We start from the raw sequence: 25,214 nt of genomic DNA, 5'->3' as shown, positions 1-25,214 counted from the left end.
TTCAACCTCCTGGGCTCAAGCGATCCTTCCACATCAGCCTCTGGAGTAGCAGGTGTGCACCACTATACTTGGCTATTTTTAAAAATTTTATGTAGAGACAGGGTGGCCCTATGTTGTCCAGGCTGGTCTTGAACTCCCAGACTCAAGCAATCCTCCCACCTCAGCCTCCCAAAGAACTGGGATTACAGGTATAAGCCACTGCATCCGGCCACAGTGGCATTTCTATACATTAATGACAAACTATCCAAAAAAGAAATTAAGAAAATAATCCCATTTGCAATAGCAAAAACAACAAAAACTACTTAGATGTAAATTTAACCAAGGAGGTGAAAGATACTGAAGACTTTACATATCGAAGAAAGAAACTGAAGAAAATACAAATAAACGAAAAGATATCCTGTGTTCTTGGATTTGAAAAATTAACATTGCTAAAATGTCCATACTATGTAAAGCAATCTAGATTCAATGCAATCCCTATCAAACTTCCAATGAAATTTTTTACAGAAATAGAAAAAAAATCCTTAAATTTATATGAAATGACAAAAGACCCCAAATTGCCAAAACAATCAGGCCAAAAGAACAAAGCTGGAGGCATCGCACTCCCTGATTTCAAAATACGTTGTTACATAAAGCTATTATAATCAAAACTGCGTGTTCTGGCATAAAAGCCGACCTGTAGACCAGTGGAACAGTATGGAATGCTCAGAAATAAACCCAGGCATTTATGGTCAAATGATTTTCCACAAAGGTTCCAAGAACATAAAATAGGGAAAGGACAGTAAATAGTGTCAGGAAAACTGGATATTCGCAGGCAGAGGAATAAAAGTGGATCCTTATCTCATATCGTAAACAAAAACCAGCTCAAAATGGATTAAAGACTTCAACATAAGACCTGAAACTATGAAACAACTAGAAGTAAACATGGAGAAGCTCCACAACACTGGCCGAGCAATGATTATTTTGAATGTGACCCTGAAAGCACAGGCAATAAAAGCAAAAATAGACAAAAATATAGACAAAAATAGACATTCCGCATCAAATGTGGAAGCTTCTGCACAGCAAAGGAAACAATTAACTAAGGGGAGAGATAACACAAATAGGTGAAAATATTTGCAAACCATACATCTGATAAGCAGTTAATATCTAAAATATATGAGAACCCAACTCATTAGCAAGAAAACAAATAACCTGATTTTAAAATGGACAAAGAACCAGAACAGATGTTTCTCAAGACATACAAATGTCCAGTGGGTTCATGACAAAAATGTTCAACATCATTACGCATTAAGGAAAGAGAAATTAAAACCACAATGAGCGATCACCTCACACCTGTTAGAATGGCTATTATCACAAAGATGAAAGGTAACAAGTGCTGGCAAAGATGTGGAGATAAAGGAATCCTGTACTTTGCTGGTGGGAATGTAAATTAGTACTGTTATTATGGAAAATGGTAAAAAGATTTAAAAAACTAAAACTAGGCCAGGTGTGGGAACACATGCCTGTAGTCTCAGATACTTGGGAGGCTGAAGTGGGAGGATCGCTTGAGCCTGGGAGTTCAAGGCTGCAGTGAGCCATGATTGTGCCACTGTACTCCAGCCTGGGTGACAGAGCAAACCCAGTCTTTAAAAACAACAACAAAAAACCCCTACTACCAGCAATCTGACTTCTGGATATACATCCAAAGGAATTGAAATCAATACGTTGAAGGGATATCTACACACCCATGCTCATTGCAGTATTATTCACAACAGCCAAGATATGGAATCAAACTAAGCGTCTGTCAGTGGATAAATGAATAAAGAAAATGTGATATATTTGGAACACTATTCAGCCTTTAAAAATGAAATTCTGCCATTTGCAACAGCATGGATGGAACTGGAGGACACTATGCTAAGTGCAATCAGCCAGGCACAGAAAGACAAATCCTGCACGATTTCATTTACATGTGGAATCTAAAAAAAATTGAACTCATCGAAGTAGAGAGTAGAGGTGGTTACCACAGGCTGGGGAGGGGACTGAGGAATGAGGAGTTTCTGGTCAAAGGGTATAAAGTTTCAGTGAGGAGATCTGACACCTATTGCATGGCAGAGTGACTATTGTAAATAAAAGGTATTGTGTATTTCAAAATAGCTGAGCAAATTTCAAATGCCTCACCACAAAAAATAAGTGAGGTGAGGAATATGTTAGCTTGATTTAATCATTCCACATTGTGTGTGTGGGTGTATATAGATACATAATCTCTCAAAACATGACATTGTACCCCATTAATGTATAAAATTTTGATTTATCAATTAAAATATTAATAAATTAAAAAGCTAATGTATTGATGGAGTAATATCATTAAAGATAATATTGAAGAGAAAAAGCATCTATAGAAGAATATGTTCAGTATGATACCAGATATAGAGAATATGCAAAACAGAGAATGTAAACATTTGCGGAAAAGAATGCATGGGAATAATATACACCGAATTCGGGTAATGGTTACGTCAGGAAATGGAAGTGAGATCATTAAAGATACACAGGGGGCTTTTCTTTTATCTACAGTATTATATTATTATTTTATTTTAGGCAGAGTTTCCCCCTGTTGCTTAGGCTGGAGTGCAGTGGCACTATCTCAGCTTGCTGCAGCCTCAACCTCCCCAGCTCAAGTGATCCTCCCACCTCAGCCCCTTGAGTAGCTAGGACCACAGGTATGTACCACTATGCTTGGCTAACATTTTTTTTTTTTTTTTTTTTGAGACAGAGTCTCGCTCTGTTGCCCGGGCTGGAGTGCAGTGACCGGATCTCAGCTCACTGCAAGCTCCGCCTCCCGGGTTTACGCCATTCTCCTGCCTCAGCCTCCCGAGTAGCTGGGACTACAGGCGCCCGCCACCTCGCCCGGCTAGTGTTTTGTATTTTTTTTTTTAGTAGAGATGGGGTTTTACCGTGTTAGCCAGGATGGTCTCGATCTCCTGACCTCGTGATCCGCCCGTCTCGGCCTCCCAAAGTGCTGGGATTACAGGCTTGAGCCACCGCGCCTGACCTAACTTTTTGATTTTTTTGTAGAGATGGGATTTCGCCATGTTGCCCAGGCTGGTCTCCAACTCTTGAGCTCAAGCAATCCTCCTGCCTCGGCCTCCCGAAGTGCTGGGACTACAGGCGTGAGCCACTGCTCACGCCTGTAGTCTTTACCTAGGTTGCAAAAAGCATGACTACTTACTCCGTTCAGATTTTTGTGCCTAAAGTATTCCATCATTTTAAAAAACACTCTTTCTAGAAACCAATGATTTGAGGAGGGTTGAAGAAGTTAGATATTGTTAGCATATGATTGCCATTTTCAAATATTTGAAGGAACATGTATAAGAAAAAAAGGTATTTTGCTTTGCTAATGCATATGTACAAGCATTTGTTAACTGTAAGCCACACACATATTGCTATCACTGCTTCAGAGGACAGAATTAGGACAAATGGGAAGACTCTACAAGGAGGAATGGTAGATTTGGGCTCAGTATAGAGACATGTTTAACAATCAGAGGCAGTACAGTGTCAGAGATGAGAGCAAGACGGTTTGGAGCCAGTCTGCCTGGGTTCAGGTCTTGGCTCTGCTCTTTGTAGGCAGAATGATTTGGGGCAAACTATTTAACCTCTCTGTGCCTGTTTCCCATTCTGTAAAATGGGAATAAACAGAGCGCCTACCTCGAAGGCTAGAATAAGGATTAAATGCTTATTTGTAAAGTGCCTAGAACAGTGTCTGATACATAACAAACACTATGTAAGTGTTCACAAAATAAATCTAACAAAGAATCTAGCAAATAAAGAGCCTGTCTTGCAAAGCAGTAAACTCTTCAAGGGCTCCTGCAAAGGCTCGATAAATCTCTTTTAAGGATGGCGCAGGCGTATCCTTCCCTTCAACTCTAGAGATGTATGCGTCTCAAACTTCATTATGCACAGAAACCACACAGGGATATTAAAATGCAGATTCTAATTCAGTGAGCCTGAGGTAGGGCCTGAGATTCTTCTTTTCTCTTTTTTCTGAGATGGAGTCTCTGTCATCCAGGCTGGAGTGCAGTGGCGCAATCTCAGCTCACTGCAACCTCCGCCTCCCGGGTTCAAGTGATTCTCCTGCCTCAGCCTCCCGAGTAGCTGGGAATACGGGCAGATGCCACCACACCCGGCTACCTTTTTTTTTTTTTTTTTTTTTTGTATTTTTAGTAGAGGTGGGGTTTCACCATGTTGGCCAGCCTGATCTCAATCTCCTGACCTCATGATCCGCCCACCTCAGCCTCCCAAAGTGCTGGGATTACAGGCGTGAGCCACCATGCCCGGCCTGAGATTCTTTATTTCTAACAAGTGGTGCCAATGCTATGATTCTCCTGAGGACTAAACTTTAAGTAGCAAATCTCTAGATGGTTTTATTCCTACTGTCATACATCACAATTTCAAAGATGCTTAGTTTTTTATTGGGTTTTTTTTTGTTTTTTTTTGGTTTTTTTTGAGACCAAGTCTCACTCGCTCAGGCTAGAGTGCAGTGGCCCAATCTCGCTCACTGCAACCTCTGCCTCCCGAGTTCAAGCAATTCTCCTGCCTCAGTCTCCCGAGTAGCTGGGATTACAGGTACCCGCCACCACACCCAGCTAATTTTTTTCCATTTTCAGTAGAGATGAGGTTTCACCATGTTTGCGAGACTGGTCTCAAACTCCTGACCTCAGGTGATCTGCCCACCTCAGCCTCCCAAAGTGCTGGGATTATAGATGTGAGCCACCACGCCCGGCCTTACAGATGCTTAGTTTTTATCTCTGATGAATCATCAATTTGCAGCAAATTCTAAATATAGTTCTCTTTCAAAATCAACTTTTGGCCCCTTAATCAACCAATAATAGTTTGATTACTAAAATAACTAAGTTTTTTGTTGTTGTTGTTGTTGTTTTGTTTTTTGTTCTTTAAGAGATGGGGTTTTGCCATGTTGCCAGGGCTGCTGGCTTAAATTCCGGGACTCAAGCGATCCTCCTACCTCAGCCTCCCAAAGTGCTGGGATTACAGGCGTGAGCCACTGTGCCTGGCCTAGGACTAAGAATTTATAGGAGGTTTGGGGTGATATTTTATATAAACATATATTTCTCCATAATGAACATTTTTTTTTTTTTTTTTTTAAAGAGATGGTGTCTTGCCCTGTCACCCAGGCTGGAGTGCAGAGGAGCAATCATAGCTCACCATAGTCTCTAACTCCTGGCTCCAAGCAATCCTTCCACCTCAGCCGCCACAATTGCTGGAATTATTAATACAAGAGGGAGCCACTAAGCCCAGCAATAATTATAATTTTTATGTTAAATTCAGACTTTTGTCATTTGGATTTTCTTAAAGCAGAAACATCTACATGAGAAATAAAAATAGTAAAATATAAAGGAGGCAGTTCCTGCACTGTTTGGGAATCTACATCAGAGTCTGCATTTGATATAATAGAGAAGAGAATGCCACTCTAGATTCCCAAGCAAGGAAGTGAGAGAAGAAAAGACATGTTTGGGAGCAGGATAAATTGGAAAGGAGAATATCGAGGCTCGAAGTGAACACACAAAATACTGAGCTGATAATTTTGTTCAAGTGTGGAGGTACGGTTCTGAGAGCTGCTAATGAGGAAGACCAGTGGGATTCACATTTTAGAAGACACTAATTCAACAATAAGCTGAAGAGGCAAATGAGACTTTGGTAGACTCTGGTGAATCATACTGGGCTCCAGTGGGAGTCTCAACCATTTGATGTAGACACAACTGGGCCCCAGGTACAATTTGAAATATGAGTATGTTGTGAGACAGATCTTTAACACCGTGATGCAGAACAGAAACCCAGAGAGGCTTGCTACTTGGGGATGGTTGATGTGAATTCCGGTGATTTGGTCTAAATTATACTCCATGCTTGCTTTCCTTCAGGAAATCTTCATTGATCATAGTTGACTTAGAACCATGGGGACCCCAGAGTTTTTCTAGGCCTGGCTGTATACAGGCACTGAATCTTGTGGCTAGTATGTACCTACTGTTTTGCAGCTTTGGCCACAAAGTGGTTCATGGTTATTCAACATAAAACTATCAAAGGCTGGGCCTGGTGGCTGATGCTTGTAATCTCAGCACTTTAAGGGGCCAGGGTGGGAGGGTCCCTTGAGCCCAGGAGGTCAAGACCAGCATGGGCAGCATAGTGAGACCTCATCTCTACTTTAAAAGAAAGAAAGAAAAAAAAAAGCCTGTATTTTCATGCCTGTAGTCTCAGCTGCTTGTAAATGCACATGCCTGTAGTCTCAGCTAGTCGGGGAGGATCACTGAGTTGGAGGCTGCAGTGAGCTGTGATTGTACCACCGACGGCACTCCAGCCTGGGCAACAGAGCAAGGCCCTGTCTCAAAAGCAATGTTAAGCTACTAGAACCAACTTCTCCTGCTGCCTCTAGGAGCACAATTTGCAAGTATCCTTAGATCTTAGATCTAAAATAGCCACTGAGTGGAGAGAAAATCAAGAGGCAGTGAACAGTATATTTTATTTCTTTGTTCCTCTACTTGTCTAGGTCAAAGTGGAGAGTTTCCTGGTCTATATATTTTTAAAGTAGGGCATAAAAGAAGTCAGGGAGAAGAAAAAAAAAAAAAAAAGTCAGGGAGAGACAGGAGAAATAGGGATTTGAGCAGATAATTATAGAGTTTTCTTTACAATTGGGTTACTTTTTTTTTTTTTTTTTGAGATGGAATTTCCCTCTGTTGCCTAGGCTGGAGTGCTGTGGAGCGATCTCGGCTCACTGCAAGCTCCGCCTCCTGGGTTCACACCATTCTTCTGCCTCAGCCTCCCGAGTAGCTGGGACTACTGGTGCCTGCCACCACGCCCAGCTAATTTTTTTTTTTTTTTTTTTTTGTATTTTTAGTAGAGATGAGGTCTCGCTGTGTTAGCCAGGATGGTCTAGATCTCCTGACCTCATGATCCGCCTGCTTCAGCCTCCCAAAGTGCTGGGATTACAGGCGTGAGCCACCGCGCCCAGCCAAAATTGGGTTACTTTTACCAGTTTGTTTTTACTCACCACCACTGCACAGAGATTGTATTTAGGATATTTCCGGAAAATTGGGCAAATATAAGGAGTGAGGTCCAAATTGGTGAGTGGGTAATGAATATCCGTTCTCAGCTTCCTTTTCATTGTACCCTGAATGTCAAACCTGTAGGGATAATGTGTAAAATACAAAGTAAGCTTGTGAACCACTCATTTGTCTACATGACAAATTCCAAGTATCTTAAAAGTAATTTCTTGGCTGGGCACAGTGGCTCATGCCTGTAATTCCACAATGGTGGGAGGCCAGGGCATATCCCTTGAGCCCAGGAGTTTGAGACCAGCCTGAGTAACAAGGCAAAACCCTGTCTCTACATAGAATTCTCACCTGTAGTCCCAGCTACTCAGGAGGCTAAGGTAGGAGGATCACCTGAGCATAGGGAGGCTGAGGGAGTCGTGATCAAGCCACTGCACTCCAGCCTGGGTGACAGAGTGAGACCCTATCTCTAAAAAAAAGTAATCTCTGGCCTGGCGTGGTGGCTCAAGCCTGTAATCTTAGCACTTTGGGAGGCTGAAGTGGGTGGATCACTTGAGGTCAGGAGTTAGAACCAGTCTGGCCAACATGGTGAAATCTCGTCTCTACTAAAAATGCGAAAAAATTAGCTGGGCATGATGGTGGATGCCTGTAATCCCAGGTACTCAGGAGGCTGAGGTCGGAGAATCACTTGAACCTGGGAGGTGGAGGTTACAGTGAGCTGAGATCGCACCACTGCACTCCAGCCTGGGCGACAGAGCAAGACTCCATCTCAAAAAAAAAAAGTAATTTCTTGGAAAGATTATTTGGTACAGACTTATAAATTACTTTTCTCTTATCTATTTAAATACCACATCCACAAGGCTCACTAAAATGAGACTGGAATTTGAATCAGGGAGTGAGATAGTAAAGATTCAAGCTAAACTTGAATCTAGTAGGGCAAAAAGAAAGGGATAACCAAGGCTGTCAGCACTGGGGGATGTGGAAACCACACTGATAATTCCTGAGGCTTTTTGCTGCAACTGAACCTGTTTATTCTAACGAAGCTGGCTCAGCTTTTCCTTATCTTGATTTCGGCACAGGTAGTCTTGGCAATGTCGTTTTCAAGCTCTGAGGTTTTTTTTAACGTTTTAATATAATGTTTTAATAAGAACATTTTGTGAAAATCTTTCACATTCTGTATTGTTACATAGATCCTAACTTTGTAAATCTAGGCTCACATCAGTTACTCAGAAGCTTTTTAAAAAAAAAATTATGTTCATTTTGGAAAAATGGCTGATATAGGTCTGAGGCTGGGAAATTACTGAGACCGAGACATTCTTGTGCCAGAAAGCAAGATACCCTGTTTTCAAAAAACTAAGGGAATGCCATGTGATCCAGCAATTCTATACCTGGGTATCATCCCAAGAGAAATGAAGACTTAGGCCCACATAACAAGCTATCTGCTAGTGTTTGTAGAAGCTGTATTCCTAACTACTCAAAACTGAAAACAACCCAAACGTCCATCAACTGGTGGAGACATGCAACTGTGGTATACTCACAAAAAGGAATAGCACACAGCAGTAAAAAAGGGACTACTGATGCATGCAACAACACGTATTTCAAAAGAATCACGCTAAGTGAAAGAAAAACTAAAAGCTACATACAGTGTGACAGCACATTCTGAAAAACACAAAATTATAAGGTTGGGAATCAGATGAGCAATTTCTATAGGCTTAGGGTCGGGAAGGAGAGTGATTAGTTAGGAGCACGAGAGAACTTTTTGAGGTGATGGAAATGGTTTATATGTTGGTTGTAATGGCTACATGACTGCATGCATTTGTCAGAATTCACACAACTGTGCACCTGAAAATGATACTTTTTTTTTGTAAGCATACCCTAATAAACTCACGGGACCCCAGGAGCTAACTTGAAGGGGCTCCCACTGGCCAATTTTGAACAGTTTGAACACCGAAAGCAATGATGAGAGACGTCTAGTTTTCAGTTCTACACGTAAGTACACTTGGAAGTCACCGTTCTGTCCTAACAAGTTAAAAGCTAAATAAAACTTTTGGTTATTTTCCTTCAGGAAGGAAAGAATTAACCAAAAGGAAAACAAACAGGTCTTGGTAGAGCTGAAAGAGCCGTGAGGTCACAGGATAAACCACTGCCCCCAAAACTGGAAAAACAGACCAGCAAACATAGAGAATCACAAACTTACCAGAGCCAAAACTGCCGAGCAGAAACCTCTGAGGGAACAGGTCTGCCTAGGAAAACCTGGACTGTAATTGACTAATTTGCTAGAGGCTCAGTGAAGAATCTGAGAGTTAAAAACTCCAAAGAATCCAGTCACTGGGGACCCCTACTTTGTGAGTTTTCCCTCCAGGAGCCCAACCACACTCTCACGGTTAAGTATTAGAGACAACGCTCCTCATGCTTCCGGCAGGAAGAAGGGAAAGAAACCATTCTGAAATACACTGGCGCACCTGGTTCTTAACGCCTGCCCACAGGAGAAACTCATTAACCAGAGCCTAACCTGCTGGGGTTTTATCAGAGCTTAACTGACCTGGGGGGAGGAAAACACGTAACTCCAGTTCCTGTTCCATCCTAACCATCCTGTTCCACCAAAGCAGGTGTGAAGGGACTGAGGAGCACTTGTGAAGTTCGTAGTCTGGAGGCTTAAGTTCATTAAAAGACCGGGACCCACTCGTAGGATTACAGAGCGCTTCCCACCCCTCTGGCTTAACACCACATCATCAAGGTCTGTTTACGTCAGTTTCTCTTACCCAGTTCATCGTATCTGGCTATCAGGAAAAAATTACAAGGCATACTAAAAGGCAAAAAACACAGTTTGAAGAGACAATAAGTATCAGAACTAGATAGGGCAGGGGTGTGGGAATTACCAGACTGAGAATTTAAAACTGATGAACATACTAAGGGTTCTAATGAATAAAAGTAGACAGCTTGCAAGAACAGATGGTCAATGTAAGCAGAGACTTGGAAATCCTAAGAATGAACCGAAAGAAATGCTAGAGGTATCCTTGTTAGTATAGTGGTTAGTTGTTGGTTTTGTTTTTGTTTTTTTAACTGCTAGAGGAAAAAAACACTAACACGTGAAGAAAGCCTCTGATGGGCTTATTAGTAGACTGCACACAGCTGAAGAAAATCTCTGAACTTGAGGAACCTCAGTAGAAATCTTTACAACTGAAAAGAAGAAAGAAAAAAGACCGGCTGGGCGCAGTGGCTCACGCCTGTATCCCAGCACTTTGGGAGGCCAAGGTGGAAGAATCGCCTGAGCTCAGGAGTTCCAGACCAGCCTGGGCAACACAGTAAGAGCCCCTCCCCGCATCCCTGGATCTCTACTAAAAAATAAAAATAAAAAGAATATAGACTTAAAAAAAAAAAGCACAACAATATCCAAGGCCTGTGGGACAACTATGAAGATGTAACATCTGTGTAATGGAAATACCAAAAGGAAAAGAAAGAGAAAAAAACAGAAAAAATATTTGAAACAATAATGACTGAGAATTTTCCCAGATTAATGCCATACACCAAACCACAGATTCAGGAAGCTCAGAGAACACCAAGAAAGATAAATACCAGAAAAATGACACCTAGGTATTTCATTTTCAAACTGCAGAATATCAAAGATAAGGACAAAAATCCCAAAAGAAGCCAGAGTGGGGGGCAGAAACCACACATATAGAGGAGCAAACATAAGAATTACATCTAACTTCTCAGAAACCATGCAAACAAGAAGAAAGAAACAAGAATAAAATATTGAAAGTGTTAAAAGAGAAGAAAACCACCAACCTACAATTCTGTACCCTGTAAAATTAACCTTCAAACGTGAAGGGAAATAATGACGTCATTGGACAAAGAAACATTAAGGGAATTTTTTGCCAGTAGACCTGCCTTGCAAGAAATATTAAAAGAGGCTGGGCACGGTGGCTCATGCCTGTAATCACAGCTACTCTGGGAAGCCAACGCGGGTGGATCACTTGAGGTAGAGAGTTCAAAACCACCCCGGCAACATGGTGAAACCCCGTCTCTACCAAAAATAACAAAATTAGCCTGGCATGGTGGTGCAGGTCTGTAATCTCAGCTACTCAGGAGGCTGAGGCAGGAGAATCGCTTGAACCTGTGAGGCAGAGGTTGCAGTGAGCCGAGATCATGCCACTGCCTTCCAGGCTGGGCAACAGAGAAGGACTCCATCAAAAAAAAAAAAAAAAAAAAAAAAAAAATGTTAAAAGAAATCCTTCACAGAGAAGGAAAATGATATAGGTCAAGCACTTGGATCCACATAAAGAAAGAGCACTGAGGAAGGAATAAGTGAGGGTAAAATGAAAACTGTTTTCTTCTTATTAATTGATCTAACATAACAGTTTATTCCAAACAATAATAGAGACAATATATTCAATTATGTATGCTTACATATATATCATATATATTCTTGTGTATCTTTATATATAAGTGAAATGAATGACAGCAATGATACAAGGAAAGCAGCATGGTGTTATTTGAAAGTGGACATGGATTAGTTGTAAATGTATATTGCAAACTCTAAGGCAACCAATAAAAAATGTTTTAAAAAGTATAGCTGATATGGTAATAAAGGAGAGAAAATGGAGTCATATAAGATGCTCAATTAAAACCACAAAAAGCAGGAAAAGAGTGGTAGATAAAAACAGAAACACAAAGAACAAGGGCAACAAATAGAAAGCAGTAACAAGTACAACAGATATTTAACCCAACGGCATCAACAATCACTTTGAATGTCAGTGGTCTATATACATTAATTAAAACACAGATTGTCACAGTGAATCAAAAACAAAATCCAACTATATACTGTGTACAAGAAACATACTTGCAATATAAAGACACATAGAGACTAAAGTAAACAGATGGAGGAAAACAAACCATCCTACCACTAAGAAAGTGGGAGTAGCTATATTAATTTCAGACAGAGCAGTCTTCAAAACAAAGAATGATTGAGGATAAAAAGGGCCATATATAATGATAAAGGGATCAATTTTTCAAGAAGACATAGAAATTCTTAACGTATATGCACTTAACAACAAAGGGTCAAAATACATGAGGAAAAACTGGCTGGGCACCGTGGCTCATGCCTGTAATCCCAGCACATTGGGAGGCCGAGGTAGGTGGGCCGCTTGAGGTCAGGAGTTCGAGTCCAGCCTGGCCAACATGGCTAAACCTTGTCTCTACTAAAAATACAAAAACTAGGCAGGTGTGGTGGCACGCACCTGTAATCCCAGCTACTCAGGAGGGTGGGACATGAGAATTGCTTAAACCCAGGAGGCAGAATTTGCAGTGAGCCAAGACTGCACCACTGCACTCCAGCCTGGGCAACAGAGCGAAACCCTGTCTCACAAACACACACACACACACACAAAGGAAAAACTGATAGAACTGCAAGGAGAAATAGATAAATCTACTTTTATAGTTGGAGATATTAACACACCTCTGTTAGAAATGGACAGATCCAGGCCAGGCGCGGTGGGTCATGCCTGTAATCCCAGCACTTTGGGAGGCCAAGGCGGGCGGATCACGAGGTCAGGAGATCGAGACCATCCTAGCTACACGGGGAATCCCTTTCTCTACTAAAAATACAAAAAATTAGCCGGGCGTGGTGGCAGGCACCTGTAGTCCCAGCTACTCAGGAGGCTGAGGCAGGAGAATGGCGTGAACCTGGGAGGCGGAGCTTGCAGTGAGCCGAGACCGTGTCACTGCACTCCAGCCTGGGTGACAGAGCAAGACTCTGTCTCAAAAAAAAAAAAAAAAAAAAAAAAATTTAAATAAAAAAAACTCCACAATACCATTCACATTAGCACCCTCAAAAATGAAATACTGAGTTATAAAATTAACAAAATATGTACAAGACCTATAGAAGGAAAACTAGAAAATTCTCATGAAAGAAATCTGAGAAGAACCTAAATAAACAGAGAGATATATTCTATATTCATGGATAAGAAGCTTCAATATTGTCAGGATGTCAGTTCTTCCCAATTTGATCTGTAAATACAATGTAATTCCAATCAAAATCCCAATAACTTATTTTGTGGATATTGACAAAATGATTCTAAAGTTTATGGGATGAGGTAAAAGATCCAGAGTAGCCAAAACTATACTGAAGGAAAACATAATTGGACTGACATTACCAAACTTCAAAACTTATTTTAAAACCAGAATAATCAAGACTGTGTGGTATTGCTGAAAAAAAAAAAAAAAAGAAAAAGCATGGTATAGACAAGAGAGCTCGGAAATGGACCCACAAAGGTATGATCAACTGATCACTGACAAAGGAACAAAGGAATACAATGGAGAAAAGATAACCTTTTTCAACAAATGGTGCTGAGACAACTGGATATCTACATGAAAAAAAATAGAAGAAGAATCCACACACAAACCTTACACCCTTCACAAAAATTAACTCAAAATGGATCACAGACCAAAACGTAAAACAGAAAACTACAAAACTCCTGGAAGATAACACTGGAGAAGATCTAGATAATCTTGTGTTTGGCAATGACTTTTTAGCTACAACACCAAAGGCCTCCTTTACAAAAAAATTGATAAGCTGGACTCCATTAAAGTCAAAATTTTCTGCTCTACAAAACACTGTCAAGAGAATAAAAAACAAGCCATGAACAACAACAAAAAAAAAAACACCTCTGGTAAAGAACTGCTATTGAAAATATGCAAGAAATTTGGCTAGGCACAGTGGCTCATGCCTATAATCCAAGCACTTTGGGAGACTAAAGTGGGCAGATCATTCAGATCACCTGAGCTCAGGAGTTCGAGACCTGCCTGGGCAACATGGTGAAAACGTGTCTCTACCAAAAAAAGTAAGAATTAGCCAGGCATGCTGGCAGGTGCCTGTAGTCCCAGCTACTCTGGAGGCTGAGGCAGGAGAAAGGCTTGAACCAGAGAAGCGGAGACTGCAAGAACTGAGATTGCACCACTGCACTCCAGCCTGTGTGACAAAGCGAGAGATTGAAAAAAAGAAGGGAGGGGAGGGGAGGGGAGGGAAGGGAAGGGAAGGGGAGGGAAGGGAAGGGAAGGGAAATCTTAAAACTCAACAACTAGAAAACCAACAACCTGGCCAGGCACAGTGGCTCACGCCTGTAATCCCAGAACTTTGGGAGACCGAGGCAGGCGGATCATGAGGTCAAGAGATTAGACCATCCTGGCCAACATGGTGAAACCCCATGTCTACTAAAAATACAAAAGAAATTAGCTGGGCATGGTGGCATGCACCTGTAGTCCCAGCTACTAGGGAGGCTGAGGCAGGAAAATAGCTTGAACTCGGGAGGTGGAGGTTGCAGTGAGCCGAGATCATATCACTGCACTCCAGCCTGGCAACAGAGTGAGACTCCGTCTCAAAAAAAAAAAAAAAAAGAAAGAAAGAAAGAAAACCAACAACCCAATTTTTAAAATACGCCAAAGACCTTGACAGACCATCACTGAAGTATCTTACCAGGGACTCGCGGGGCAGGAATGTGGAGTTACTAAAGGTTACAGAGTTTCTGTTTGGGTGATGAAGAAGTTTTAGAAACAGTGATGATTGTTGCACAACATTGTGAATAGTGAATCCCAATGAATTGTATGATTAGAATTGATAAAATGGCAAAGTTTTATGTTATGCTGTATATATTTTATCACAATTTAAAAACAATAATGTAATATACCAAATATCATTGAACTGTATACTCTAAATGGGCCAATTATTGGCATGTGAATTACATCTCTAGAAAGCTGTTCAAAAATATGTGCCCACAAAATGTAAAAATCCATACCTTTTAAGGTGAAAAATAATTATTTTGGGTGCCTTGGAAATACCAGCCCTCACGGCAGTTTCTTGCTTGGTTTCACAAAAGGAGCAGTGAATTTGGTTGTTCCAGGTCAGTGTGTCTTGTTGAAAAAAACACTGGAGACAGTCCTGTTCAGGAAAAAAAGGATTTGGTGACCAAATTGGATCGACTGCAACCTGCACTCTCTGTTTCTATTGGAACTTTGCAAATGCCGAGGAAATGTAATTCTCAGTGCTTTTCTCAAAGTCAACAAGTCCAGAAGATAGCAGTCTCACTAGTTGCAGCCAGATACCTGTAAAATCCACCTAGAAGGTATTTCTTGTTACTGAGATGGATTTGAGTGCCTACCTCACTTATAATCTATAAATCAGTTTTTTGGGTTTTTTGTTTTCTTTTTTTTTGAGATGGAGTCTCACTCTGTTGCACAGGCTGGACTACAGTGGCATGATCTCGACTCACTGCAACCTCCACCTCACAGTTCAAGTGATTCTCCTGCCTTAGCCTCCTAAGGAGCTGGGACTACAGGCACGCACCACCAAGCCCAGCTAATCTTTGTATTTTTAGTAGAAACGGGGTGATCTGCCTACCTCGGCCTCCCAAAGTGCTGGGATTACAGGCGTGAGCCACCACACCCAGCCTATAAATAAGCATTTTAACTTTTCTGTTTTTTCCTGAATCATACTGATTTTGCAATTTTTATTTATTTTTAAATTTTATTTATTTATTTATTTATTTTTTCGAGATGGAGGCTCGCTCTGTCGCCAGGCTGGAGTGCAGTGGTGCGATCTTGGCTCACCGCAACCTCTGCCTCCTGGATTCAAGCAATTCTCCTGCCTCAGCCTCCAAGTAGCCAGGACTACAGGCACATGCCACCATGCCCAGCTAATTTCTGTATTTTTAGTAGAGATGGAGTTTCACCATGTTGGCCAGGATGGTCTCGATCTCTTGACCTCATGATCTGTCTGCCTTGGCCTCTCAAAGTGCTGGGATTACAGGCATGAGCCTCCATGCCCGGCGACTTTGCAGTTTTCACCAGTGAAATCAGGCAGCTGCTTTATGCTATTCATCTCATTGCTAAAATGATCTGGTGACAAAAATGACTCTCAGGGTTTGGGGGTGGCCTATGATAAAGATAGCAGAACAGGGATAAATTAGACTCCATATCCATAGGAGAGATCCTCAATGTGGCCAGGTCCTTGGTTCTGCAAACCATTAACTGGAAGAAGATGAGCACAGATTTTGTTTGCAGAGGACCCACTGGCACCTTACTTAGGTGTTTGGAATTTCTTTCCAACAATCTTTAGCAGTTTGAGCTGAGAAACAAAGCCCAGTGCTGAATAAGTAATAGGATTCTATTCTCCAATTCTGGTAGGTAAAACTTTTAGCAATAAAATTTAGGAAGAAAAAATATAAATTTATATAATTCTGCAAGAAAACTTACTGCTGTCTGCCCCTTGTTTGCTCCTTATTGCTGGCTGCCTTCTACTGCCACTCACCCCATGCTCACATCCCCAGTTACAGATTAACTTTTGGCATTGTGGCGAAGAAAATTTGAGAGGTAAACCAAGGCACTAGATTCCATTCTGTCTTTCCAAAACATTTCACAGCTTTAGTCCAAAATATAAGAGCGCGAGACTGAGAGTCTAGAATGTTTTATATCTAGTTCCAAGTCTGGGCCTTACAGACCTCTGGGGTAAGGGAGGGTCACAAATTTTTGCAAGAAATTACAAATTTCTTTTATGCACAAATCTATCTCAATAGACTGAATAAACCCCACTATATTTCCAGTTTTACAATCAGGCTATTTCATTGAGTACATTTAAAAATATGATTGAGGGCCAGGCGCGGTGGCTCAAGCCTGTAATCCCAGCACGTTGGGAGGCCGAGATGGGTGGATCATGAGGTCAGGAGATCGAGACCATCCTGGCTAATACGGTGAAACCCTGTCTCTACTTAAAAATACAAAAAACTAGCCGGGCGACGAGGCGGGCGCCTATAGTCCCAGCTCCTCGGGAGGCTGAGGCAGGAGAATGGCGTAAACCCGGGAGGCGGAGCTTGTAGTGACCGAAGACCCGCCCCCTCCCCCCGAGCCGGGGGAAAAAATAAACCCTCGGTCAAAAAAAAAAAAAAAAAAAAAAAAAATATGATTGAATTCCTAGTAACTTTTGACCAGTATGTCCCTAAAAAAAAAAATACTGTCATCATGGACTTCCTCTTTTATTTATTTATTTATTTATTTATTTATTTATTTATTTACTTATTTGAGACGGAGTCTTGCTCTGTCGCCCAGGCTGGAGTGCATTGGTGTGATCTTGGCTCACTACAACCTCCGCCTCCCGGGTTCAAGTGAATCTCATGGCTCAGTCTCCCAAGTAGCTGGGATTACAGGTGCCTGCCATCATGCCCAACTAATTTTTGTATTTTTAGTAGAGACAGGGTTTCACCATGTTGGCCAGGCTGGTCTTGAACTCCTGACCTCAGGTGATCTGCCTGCCTTGGCCAAAAGTGCTGGGATTACAGGCATGAGCCACTGCGCCCAGCCTATTTCTTTTAAAATTAAAGTTATAAAGCTGTCTCTCATACTAAACAAATGTAGGAAACAGCCCTGAGAAAATCCAGGGCTGAGAGTACAGCAAGACAAAGTGCCCAGGAATACCACATTCCTACCTGCAGGGAGCATTCATATTGGGATGGGATGGGGAGTGAGAGGACAGTGAAGACTTCGTTCTTGTAGGTGCATTTCTCACACTTTAAACATACGATGCTATAATTGAGCTGCCCTTCAAACAGCTGGGTGATGACGGATGTCTCAGTGGTAATCCACTTCCTGCAGCATCTCTGAGCAGAACCTTTCTCGTGTGATCTTCTCCGGGGGTAGTGGTACTGAATCAAGGAGCAAATTTCACCCAGATTAATTACTGGTTATTTAAAAAAGACTGTGGCAACATGGTGAGATCCCATCTCTACAAAGAAAAAAAAAATGAGCTAGGTGTGGTAGCACACATCTATGGTGCCAGCTACTTGGGAGGCTGAGGTTGGAGGATCAGTTGAGCCCAGGAGTTCGAGGCTGCAGTGAGCCGTGTTAGCACTACTGCACTCCAGCCTGGGTGACAGAGTGAGAGAATGTTTCAAAAAAAAAAAAGTTTTCAATGAAATGACTGATTTTTTTTTTCTATCAGAATGATACATTGCTACCAGAAACCACTTAGTTTTGGATTCAGACAATAGAGTAAGATATCCTTGAAAGTATATATATCATGTGTGATTTCTGATAATTCAGATATTTTTCCTTTAGGTGAAACAGAGGAGTGATGACACCCTAACTCTGGTAAAACATATACCCATGGCCCCACAAGTTACCAGCCTTGGGAGCTAGTTTTTCCCGGGAAGGGGGTAAGTAAGCTAAATTAGCATTAGGTCACTCAAGCAGATCTAAAGGTAAAATATTAAGAAATCCAATCTTTCCTGTCTCCAGTCCCTTCAGGTTAAATTCTGTAGCCTTTTCTCCTTTAACTTATAGAAAACACTTTTTTAAAAAGCAAATCTTGGCCAGGCACAGTGGCTCATGTCTGTAATCGTGGTGCTTTGGGAGGCTGAGTCGGTAGGATCATGTGAGACAAGGAGTTTGAGATCAGATTGGGCAACATAGCAAAATCCTGTCTCTACAGGGTTAATTTTTTTTAAAAAAGATGAGAGCAAATCTGAAATTCCTAAGGCAGCCTGGCAGAACTAGCCTCGTGGCCTGGTTTGGATCTAGCTCATATTCAGCAATAGCATTTCTGGGGCACACCCTGAGTTTTCAGTGATTGAAGAGCCTCAGTAGAATATACATTTTGAAGATGCGTTAGCTCCACAGCTGGCTCTAATCTGGGGCTGTGCTCACCATTCCACTTCTGCTTGCTCCTTTCGTCACACTCTGCTGCCAAAGTCTTCCACCCTGACAGTGACTTAATTCCCCTAATTCCTAGTTTGATCTTGGGAAACAGAATGCTATTTGTTTCAGATTGGCTGTAGAAGAGGACATGAGTGATTTTTACTGCCCACTCGCCTCTTCTCTTTAAAAAGTGCTGCCATGAATACGTTTTTTTTTTTTCTTTCTTTTCATTGCTGGTTTTTTTGTTGTTGTTGTTTTGAGACAGAGTCTCACTCCGTCACCCAGGCTGGAGTGCAGTGGTGGGATCTCAGCTCACTGCAACCTCTGCCTTCTGAGTTTAAGCAATTCTCATGCCTCAGCCTCCCAAGTAGCTGGGACTACAGGCGCCCGCCAACATGCCTGGCTAATTTTTGTATTTTTAGTAGAGATGGGGTTTCACCATGTTAGCCAGGATGGTCTCGAACTCCTGACCTCAAGTGATCCACCCGTCTCAGCCTCCTAAAATGCTGGGATTACAGGTGTCAACCACAGCCCCGGCCATGAATTTTTTTTATTACTCTAAATGAAAAACGGAACTGAGACCTGCCAAAGAGAGCAATTAATAGCTATAGTTTGCAATCTCAATGCTAACCATTCCCTGGGTATTAGAGGGGCAGTGAGGTAACATTAGCAGAAGGACATTGCATAAAGTCAAGGACACATTTTCAGAGAATGTGGGTCTCAGACCAAGACTAAAGGCAGTGAGTTCTGTAAATAAAGGCAAAACCTCTAGAGTAACTGAAGACTTCATGTTTAATGAAACGTATGTCCTAATTCGGTGATGAACTCGGGTTAGGCATGTTTGGTACGAGGATGAAACTTTGTAGTGCGTAGATCTGTTGCTTAATCTAATATCAAGCTTAATATTTTCATGGATTTGTAGGTCCCAAGAAAATGTAAGCTATAAAATTCTATATGTTATTTCTCATGAGGAATATATTTTGCACTTTTAAAAACTAGTCCATCGCCGGGCGCGGTGGCTCAAGCCTGTAATCCCAGCACTTTGGGATGCTGAGACGGGCGGATCACGAGGTCAGGAGATTGAGACCATCCTGGCTAACACAGTGAAACCCTGTCTCTACTAAAAAATACAAAAAAAAAAAAAAAAAAAAAAACTAGCCGGGCGAGGTGGTGGGCGCCTGTAGTCCCAGCTACTCGGGAGGCTGAGGCAGGAGAATGGCATAAACCCGGGAGGCGGAACTTGCAGTGAGCTGACATCCGGCCACTGTACTCCAGCCCGGGCGACAGAGTGAGACTACGTCTCAAAAAAAAAAAACAAAAAAACAAAAAAACAAAACAAAAAAAAAACTAGTCCATGCAGCCTTTATTTCCAAAGAAAAGTAGACTAGTGTTTCCCACGCCTGGCTGACCACTGGAAATGCCAAGTAAGCTTTCCCCAAAGACATTGTAACTCATTACCCTTGGAGTATGTGCCTTAACATCTGTGCTGTAAAATCTTCCCAGGTGATTCTGATGACAGGTAAGTTTGGTAAATACAGTTACACATTCAAATACTAACTTGGATGTTCTCCATGGGACACCTAGCACAGTGCTTGGCACAAAGTAGACAATATTAACTGAACAAGCAAAAGAATGAGAAATGGAAGTTGCTGATAAAAGTGCAGAACTATCCTATTTCTACTTACCTTTTTTAGAGCTTCATGAAGTTCATTTAGGACATAAATCAAGAATTCCTGAGCGTCTTGTTGCGTCTTTTTCGTAAATGCTGGGTAGAGGTTGCCAAGAGCTGACCGGAATATTTCTGGTGAGACACAGTCTGAGTCTCCCAGCCACATGTTTGTCATCAGGTAGGCAAAAGCAGTGGCAACCTCGCTGCAATCGCTTGGAAGAAGAAAGGGATATGTTTCTGGCTGATTTAATGAAAAGAAGGCACCTCATCACCCAAGCCTGGGAAATTAGTCTCAAAATAGAAGAGCGTGGTGTCTCATGCCTGTAACCCCAGCACTTTGGGAGGCCAATGCAGGAGGATCGCTTGAGCCCCCAGAAGGTCGAGGCTGCGGTGAGCTGTGATCATACCACTACTTCACCCCAGTCTGGGTGACAGAACACGACTCTGTCTAAAAGAAAAAAAAAAGGAGGCCAGGTTCAGAGGCTCATGCCTGTAATTCCAGCACTTTGCGGGGCCGAGGTGGTGGGTTGGGAGAGGTGGATCACTTGAGGTCAGGAGTTTAAGACCAGCCTGTCCAACATGGTGAAACCCCCTCTCTACTAAAAATACAAAAAAAATACAAAAAAATTAGCCAGGCATGGTGGCGCATGCCTGTAATCCCAGCTACTCAGGAGGCTGAGGCAGGAGAGTCACTTGAACCTGAGGAGCAGAGGTGGCAGGGAGCCAAGATCATGCCACTACACTCCAGCCTGGGCAACAGAACGAGACCCTGTCTCAACAACGACAAAAATTTAAAAAACAAAAATAAAAAAAAGGAGCTGCATTCATTTCTTGGTTGCCCTTCCCACTTTTACTTACTCTAGCATGTTATCTGGGAAGCTACAACCTCTACTGACTTGTTTGTTTAATCCCGTAGTAGGGATTCCAGAGTTCCTTCTCTAACCTCACCTGTGGGGAAGTAGGGGTGGGAGCTGGGCTGCAGGGAATGCAAATGGTCTTACTTTTGAAGAGCAGTGATATACTTCCCGGAGAGGAAGTATTCCACCAGCGGCGAGATGCTGCAGAGACACTGTAAGATGGCATTCATGTAGCATGTGTTGCCCAAGTTCCGCAAGCCAGTGACACCCTGAAAACAGGGCTGGCTCCCATCAGCCTCCTTAACTGGAAGGGTATCATAGTAATCTGTGCACTCTGCACTGTGTTGGTGCCACATGGAAAGAAAGGGTTTTGAGAGAACAAAATAAGTACAAATGACAATAAGCCTCTCAATATTGTGAAATAAAGAAGAGTTCTTAATAAGACTTCCTCCAAACGCATTCCCCACCAAGGACAGGAAGTATGGGAACTTGGAGTCTAAAATTACATCATGGTGGAGAATAGTGGCTCACACCTGTAATCCCAGCCCTTTGGGAGGCCGAGGTGGGAGGATTGCTTGAGGCCAGGAGCTTGAGACCAGCCAGGGTAACATAGTGAGTTCTTGTCTCTATTACATAAATTAAATTAAAAACAAAATTACATTACTTAGAACAGAACTGTGAGCAAGTGCCTGAAGCCAAATAAGACAGATAAAAATTTCTTTCTAAAACCAAAGCAAGACAACTGACAACTTGCTGGACAAGTAATTAAATTATTATTATTATTATTAAAAGTTAATAAAACAATAGCTATCAGATAGTAAGCCTGGCACTATTTAAGTACTTAACATGCATTTTCCCATTAAATCTCTCAACAATTGTGTAAGGTAGGAACAATTATTTTTACATCCAATTTTACAGATGAGATGTCAGGTTTGAAGTGATTTAATCATTTACCCACGGGGTGTGTGGTGGTATGTAGAGAAAAGGAATATCTGCCTATCATCTGTTTGCCTCCCTCCTCTCTCCCAATATATCTATCCATTAAGATATTTGGATTTATATATATTAAGATAGCCTATATATATGTGATGTATATATGTGTATATTTGTGTATGTATGTATATATAGCATATATAGAAAGCATAACATATACACATATTAAGAGCATGCATATAGATATCTTAAGAGCACACATATGTATATATGTATATAGCTATATACATCTAAATACACACACACATATATACATGGAAAGGAGAAAGCACACAGACTTTGTAAAAAATAGATCTTAGTTTAAATCCCAACTATGCCATTTACTAGTTATAGGATCTGGGATTCTATGTCTATTTCTTGTCTATAAAATATGAATAATGTCATCTGCCTTATAGGATGGTTGTGAGGATTATGAACGTATCATGCAAGGTACTTGACACAAGTTCATCAATAAATGACAACTTAAAAACTTTTTTTAAGTGACTGGTCTAGGATGTCCTTCCCAGTAAGCTACAGGATTAGAGTATTCATGTGAATTGGCCAGACCTGCCTGCACAGAGAGAACACTGAGGGTTCCGAAGGGCACCTCCTCTCCCTGCACAGAGCTTCCTCTTGTAATTTTTTATATTGTGCCAGGCAACCCGGTATCTACGTCCTCTGGGATTTTTCTTTCCATATATTGTATCTAAAGTTGAGGCTCCATGAGACAGTGACCTCACCTCATACATGCTTTTAAGCACAGTTATGCCAGTTTGAAAAGTGTTCACTGTTATAAGAATGGTCATTTTCACTTTTACTCACTGATACCACAGGAGGTCCTAGACTGTCACCCTTTAGGAAGAACATGTATTTATTGCCAAGATATTAGGTACAATCTTCCTTCCTTTCAGGGGACCTCCCATGGGTTATACCTGGGAGAACCCTCCTGAATGTAGCATGTATCCCCTGACTCCTCTGAGCTGGGCTTATCTAGAAAGCTGTAGTAGATCAAGGCTCACAGGACATAGTAGATACCGAAGTCATCTGCCGGGAGAGATCGCTGAGAAGTCATTTTAACGGAACCACATTGGAATTTCACTTCCATTCAGCAGCTACAACTATGCCTTTCAACTTCATTTCTCTGAGCCTGTTAACACTGGCTTTTTGTTTTAAACAACTGATATGCTCCTCTCTCTTCCGGTAGCTGCAAACTGATTTTCACCTGTATCAGGCACCACTCCAACTTGGATTTTCCATACATCATAATCCTTTCCATTCACCTTCAAGATTCTAGCATGTTGCCATGAGACACTGTTACTTGGTTGTCTGAAATGTTTTACAAAGATTAGGCTTCAAAGAATGAACTACATATAACCTCCCTTCCTCCATCACTCAGTTTCTCTTGCGTGCGTATATATTACACACACACACACACACACTTACATGTGCACAAAAGATTTACCACCACTGAGTTAGTGGACACTACGGCAACCCTGCCTGCTTTGGGCACTCATTCCCCCTTCCCAGCGACTACACCACACCTAGGAGCCCTGAGGGAATTTCCTCACCGTGGGGAGGGAGGACTTTCACTTCTATTCAGGAGCTACATCTATCTGGACTGAATCCCGGATCAGAAAAAAAAAAAAAAAAAAAAATTGCCATAAAAGAACATTATGGGAACAATTGATGAAATTTGAATATGGATAACATGCAGATAGTTTTTTCTATTAATGTTGAATCTTCTGAATTTGATAAAATTGTACTGTGTTTATGCAAGGGGATGCCCTTGTTCTTAGAAAATACACACTGAAGTTTTTTAGGGGACAGGGGCATGATATATGCAACCTGTTTTCAAACGGTTCAGGAAGACACAGGGACCGGAGGACGGGAAGGAAGGGGAGTGATAAAGCACATACTGTAAAGCCACACGCCAGCAGTTGGTGAATCCAAGTGAAGGCCCACTAAAGAGCATTAGTCTTGCAACTGTTCTGCAAGTTTAAAAAATTAACAAGAGGCCGGGCGCAGTGGCTCACGCCTGTAATCCTAGCACTTTGGGAGGCCGAGGTGGGCGGATCACGAGGTCAGGAGATGGAGACCATCCTGGCTAACATGGTGAAACCCCGTCTCTACTAAAAATACAAAAAACTAGCCGGACGAGGTGGCGGGCGCCTGTAGTCCCAGCTACTCGGGAGGCTGAGGCAGGAGAATGGCGTGAACCCGGGAGGCGGAGCTTGCAGTGAGCTGAGATCCGGCCACTGCACTCCAGCCTGGGCGACAGAGCGAGACTCCGTCTCAAAGTAAGCCTAACTTGACTTACTTAAGTCTACTTTTTACATAGGTTCTTTGGATTTTCTATAAACACATTCAAGTTGTCTGCAACAAAATCAGTTTAATTTTTTCCTGAGTCTTACTTCTTACCTTCTTTACTAGTGAGGACTGCCAGTAAAATAGCGGAAAAGGCCGGGCGTGGTGGCTCGAGCCTGTAATCCCAGCACTTTGGGAGGCCGAGACAGGCGGATCACGAGGTCAGGAGATCGAGACCATCCTGGCTAACACGGTGAAACCCCGTCTCTACTAAAAAAATACAAAAAACTAGCCGGGCGAGGTGGCGGGCGCCTGTAGTCCCAGCTACTCGGGAGGCTGAGGCAGGAGAATGGCATAAACCCGGGAGGCAGAGCTTGCAGTGAGCTGAGATCCGGCCACTGCACTCCAGCCTGGGTGACAGAGCAAGACTCTGTCTCAAACAAAAAACAAACAAAAAAAAAAACAGACATGGGGCTAGGTGTGGTGGCTCATGCCTGTAATTCCAGCACATGGGGAGGCCGAGGTAGGAGGATCGCTTGAGTCCAGGAATTCAAGACCACTTTGGGCAACACAGTGAGAATATCCCTCACCCCCACTGCCATTCCCCCTCCACTCCACTCCCCACCCTCCCTCTACCAATAAAAATAATAATAATAATAATTAGCTGGGCATGGTGGCATATGACTGTAGTTCCAGCTA

At 42.1% G+C, this 25,214-nt stretch overlaps 1 protein-coding gene across 1 annotated transcript in view; it reads right to left on the bottom strand.

Moving 5' to 3' along the window:
* The window catches only part of USP50 (ubiquitin specific peptidase 50), a 47,680-nt gene extending 24,256 nt beyond the window's left edge, over nt 1-23,424 (bottom strand). Inside the window, exons 1-6 of the mRNA XM_023227147.3 lie at nt 23,231-23,424; nt 21,384-21,578; nt 20,399-20,594; nt 17,507-17,722; nt 14,825-14,967; nt 7,031-7,163 (exon numbers count right to left, since the gene is read on the bottom strand). Of these exons, the coding sequence (XP_023082915.2) occupies nt 7,031-7,163; nt 14,825-14,967; nt 17,507-17,722; nt 20,399-20,594; nt 21,384-21,578; nt 23,231-23,316 (969 nt within the window). The 5' untranslated portion in view covers nt 23,317-23,424. The remainder of the gene's footprint in view (nt 1-7,030; nt 7,164-14,824; nt 14,968-17,506; nt 17,723-20,398; nt 20,595-21,383; nt 21,579-23,230) is intronic.
* Between the last annotated feature and the right edge of the window lie 1,790 nt (nt 23,425-25,214).

The sequence above is a fragment of the Piliocolobus tephrosceles genome, chromosome 6 (assembly GCF_002776525.5).
Source record: "Piliocolobus tephrosceles isolate RC106 chromosome 6, ASM277652v3, whole genome shotgun sequence".
In the NCBI taxonomy this organism is placed as follows: Eukaryota; Metazoa; Chordata; class Mammalia; order Primates; family Cercopithecidae; genus Piliocolobus; species Piliocolobus tephrosceles.
Note: the sequence above shows the minus strand (reverse complement) of the source record. Positions and strands in the feature narration are given on the sequence as shown.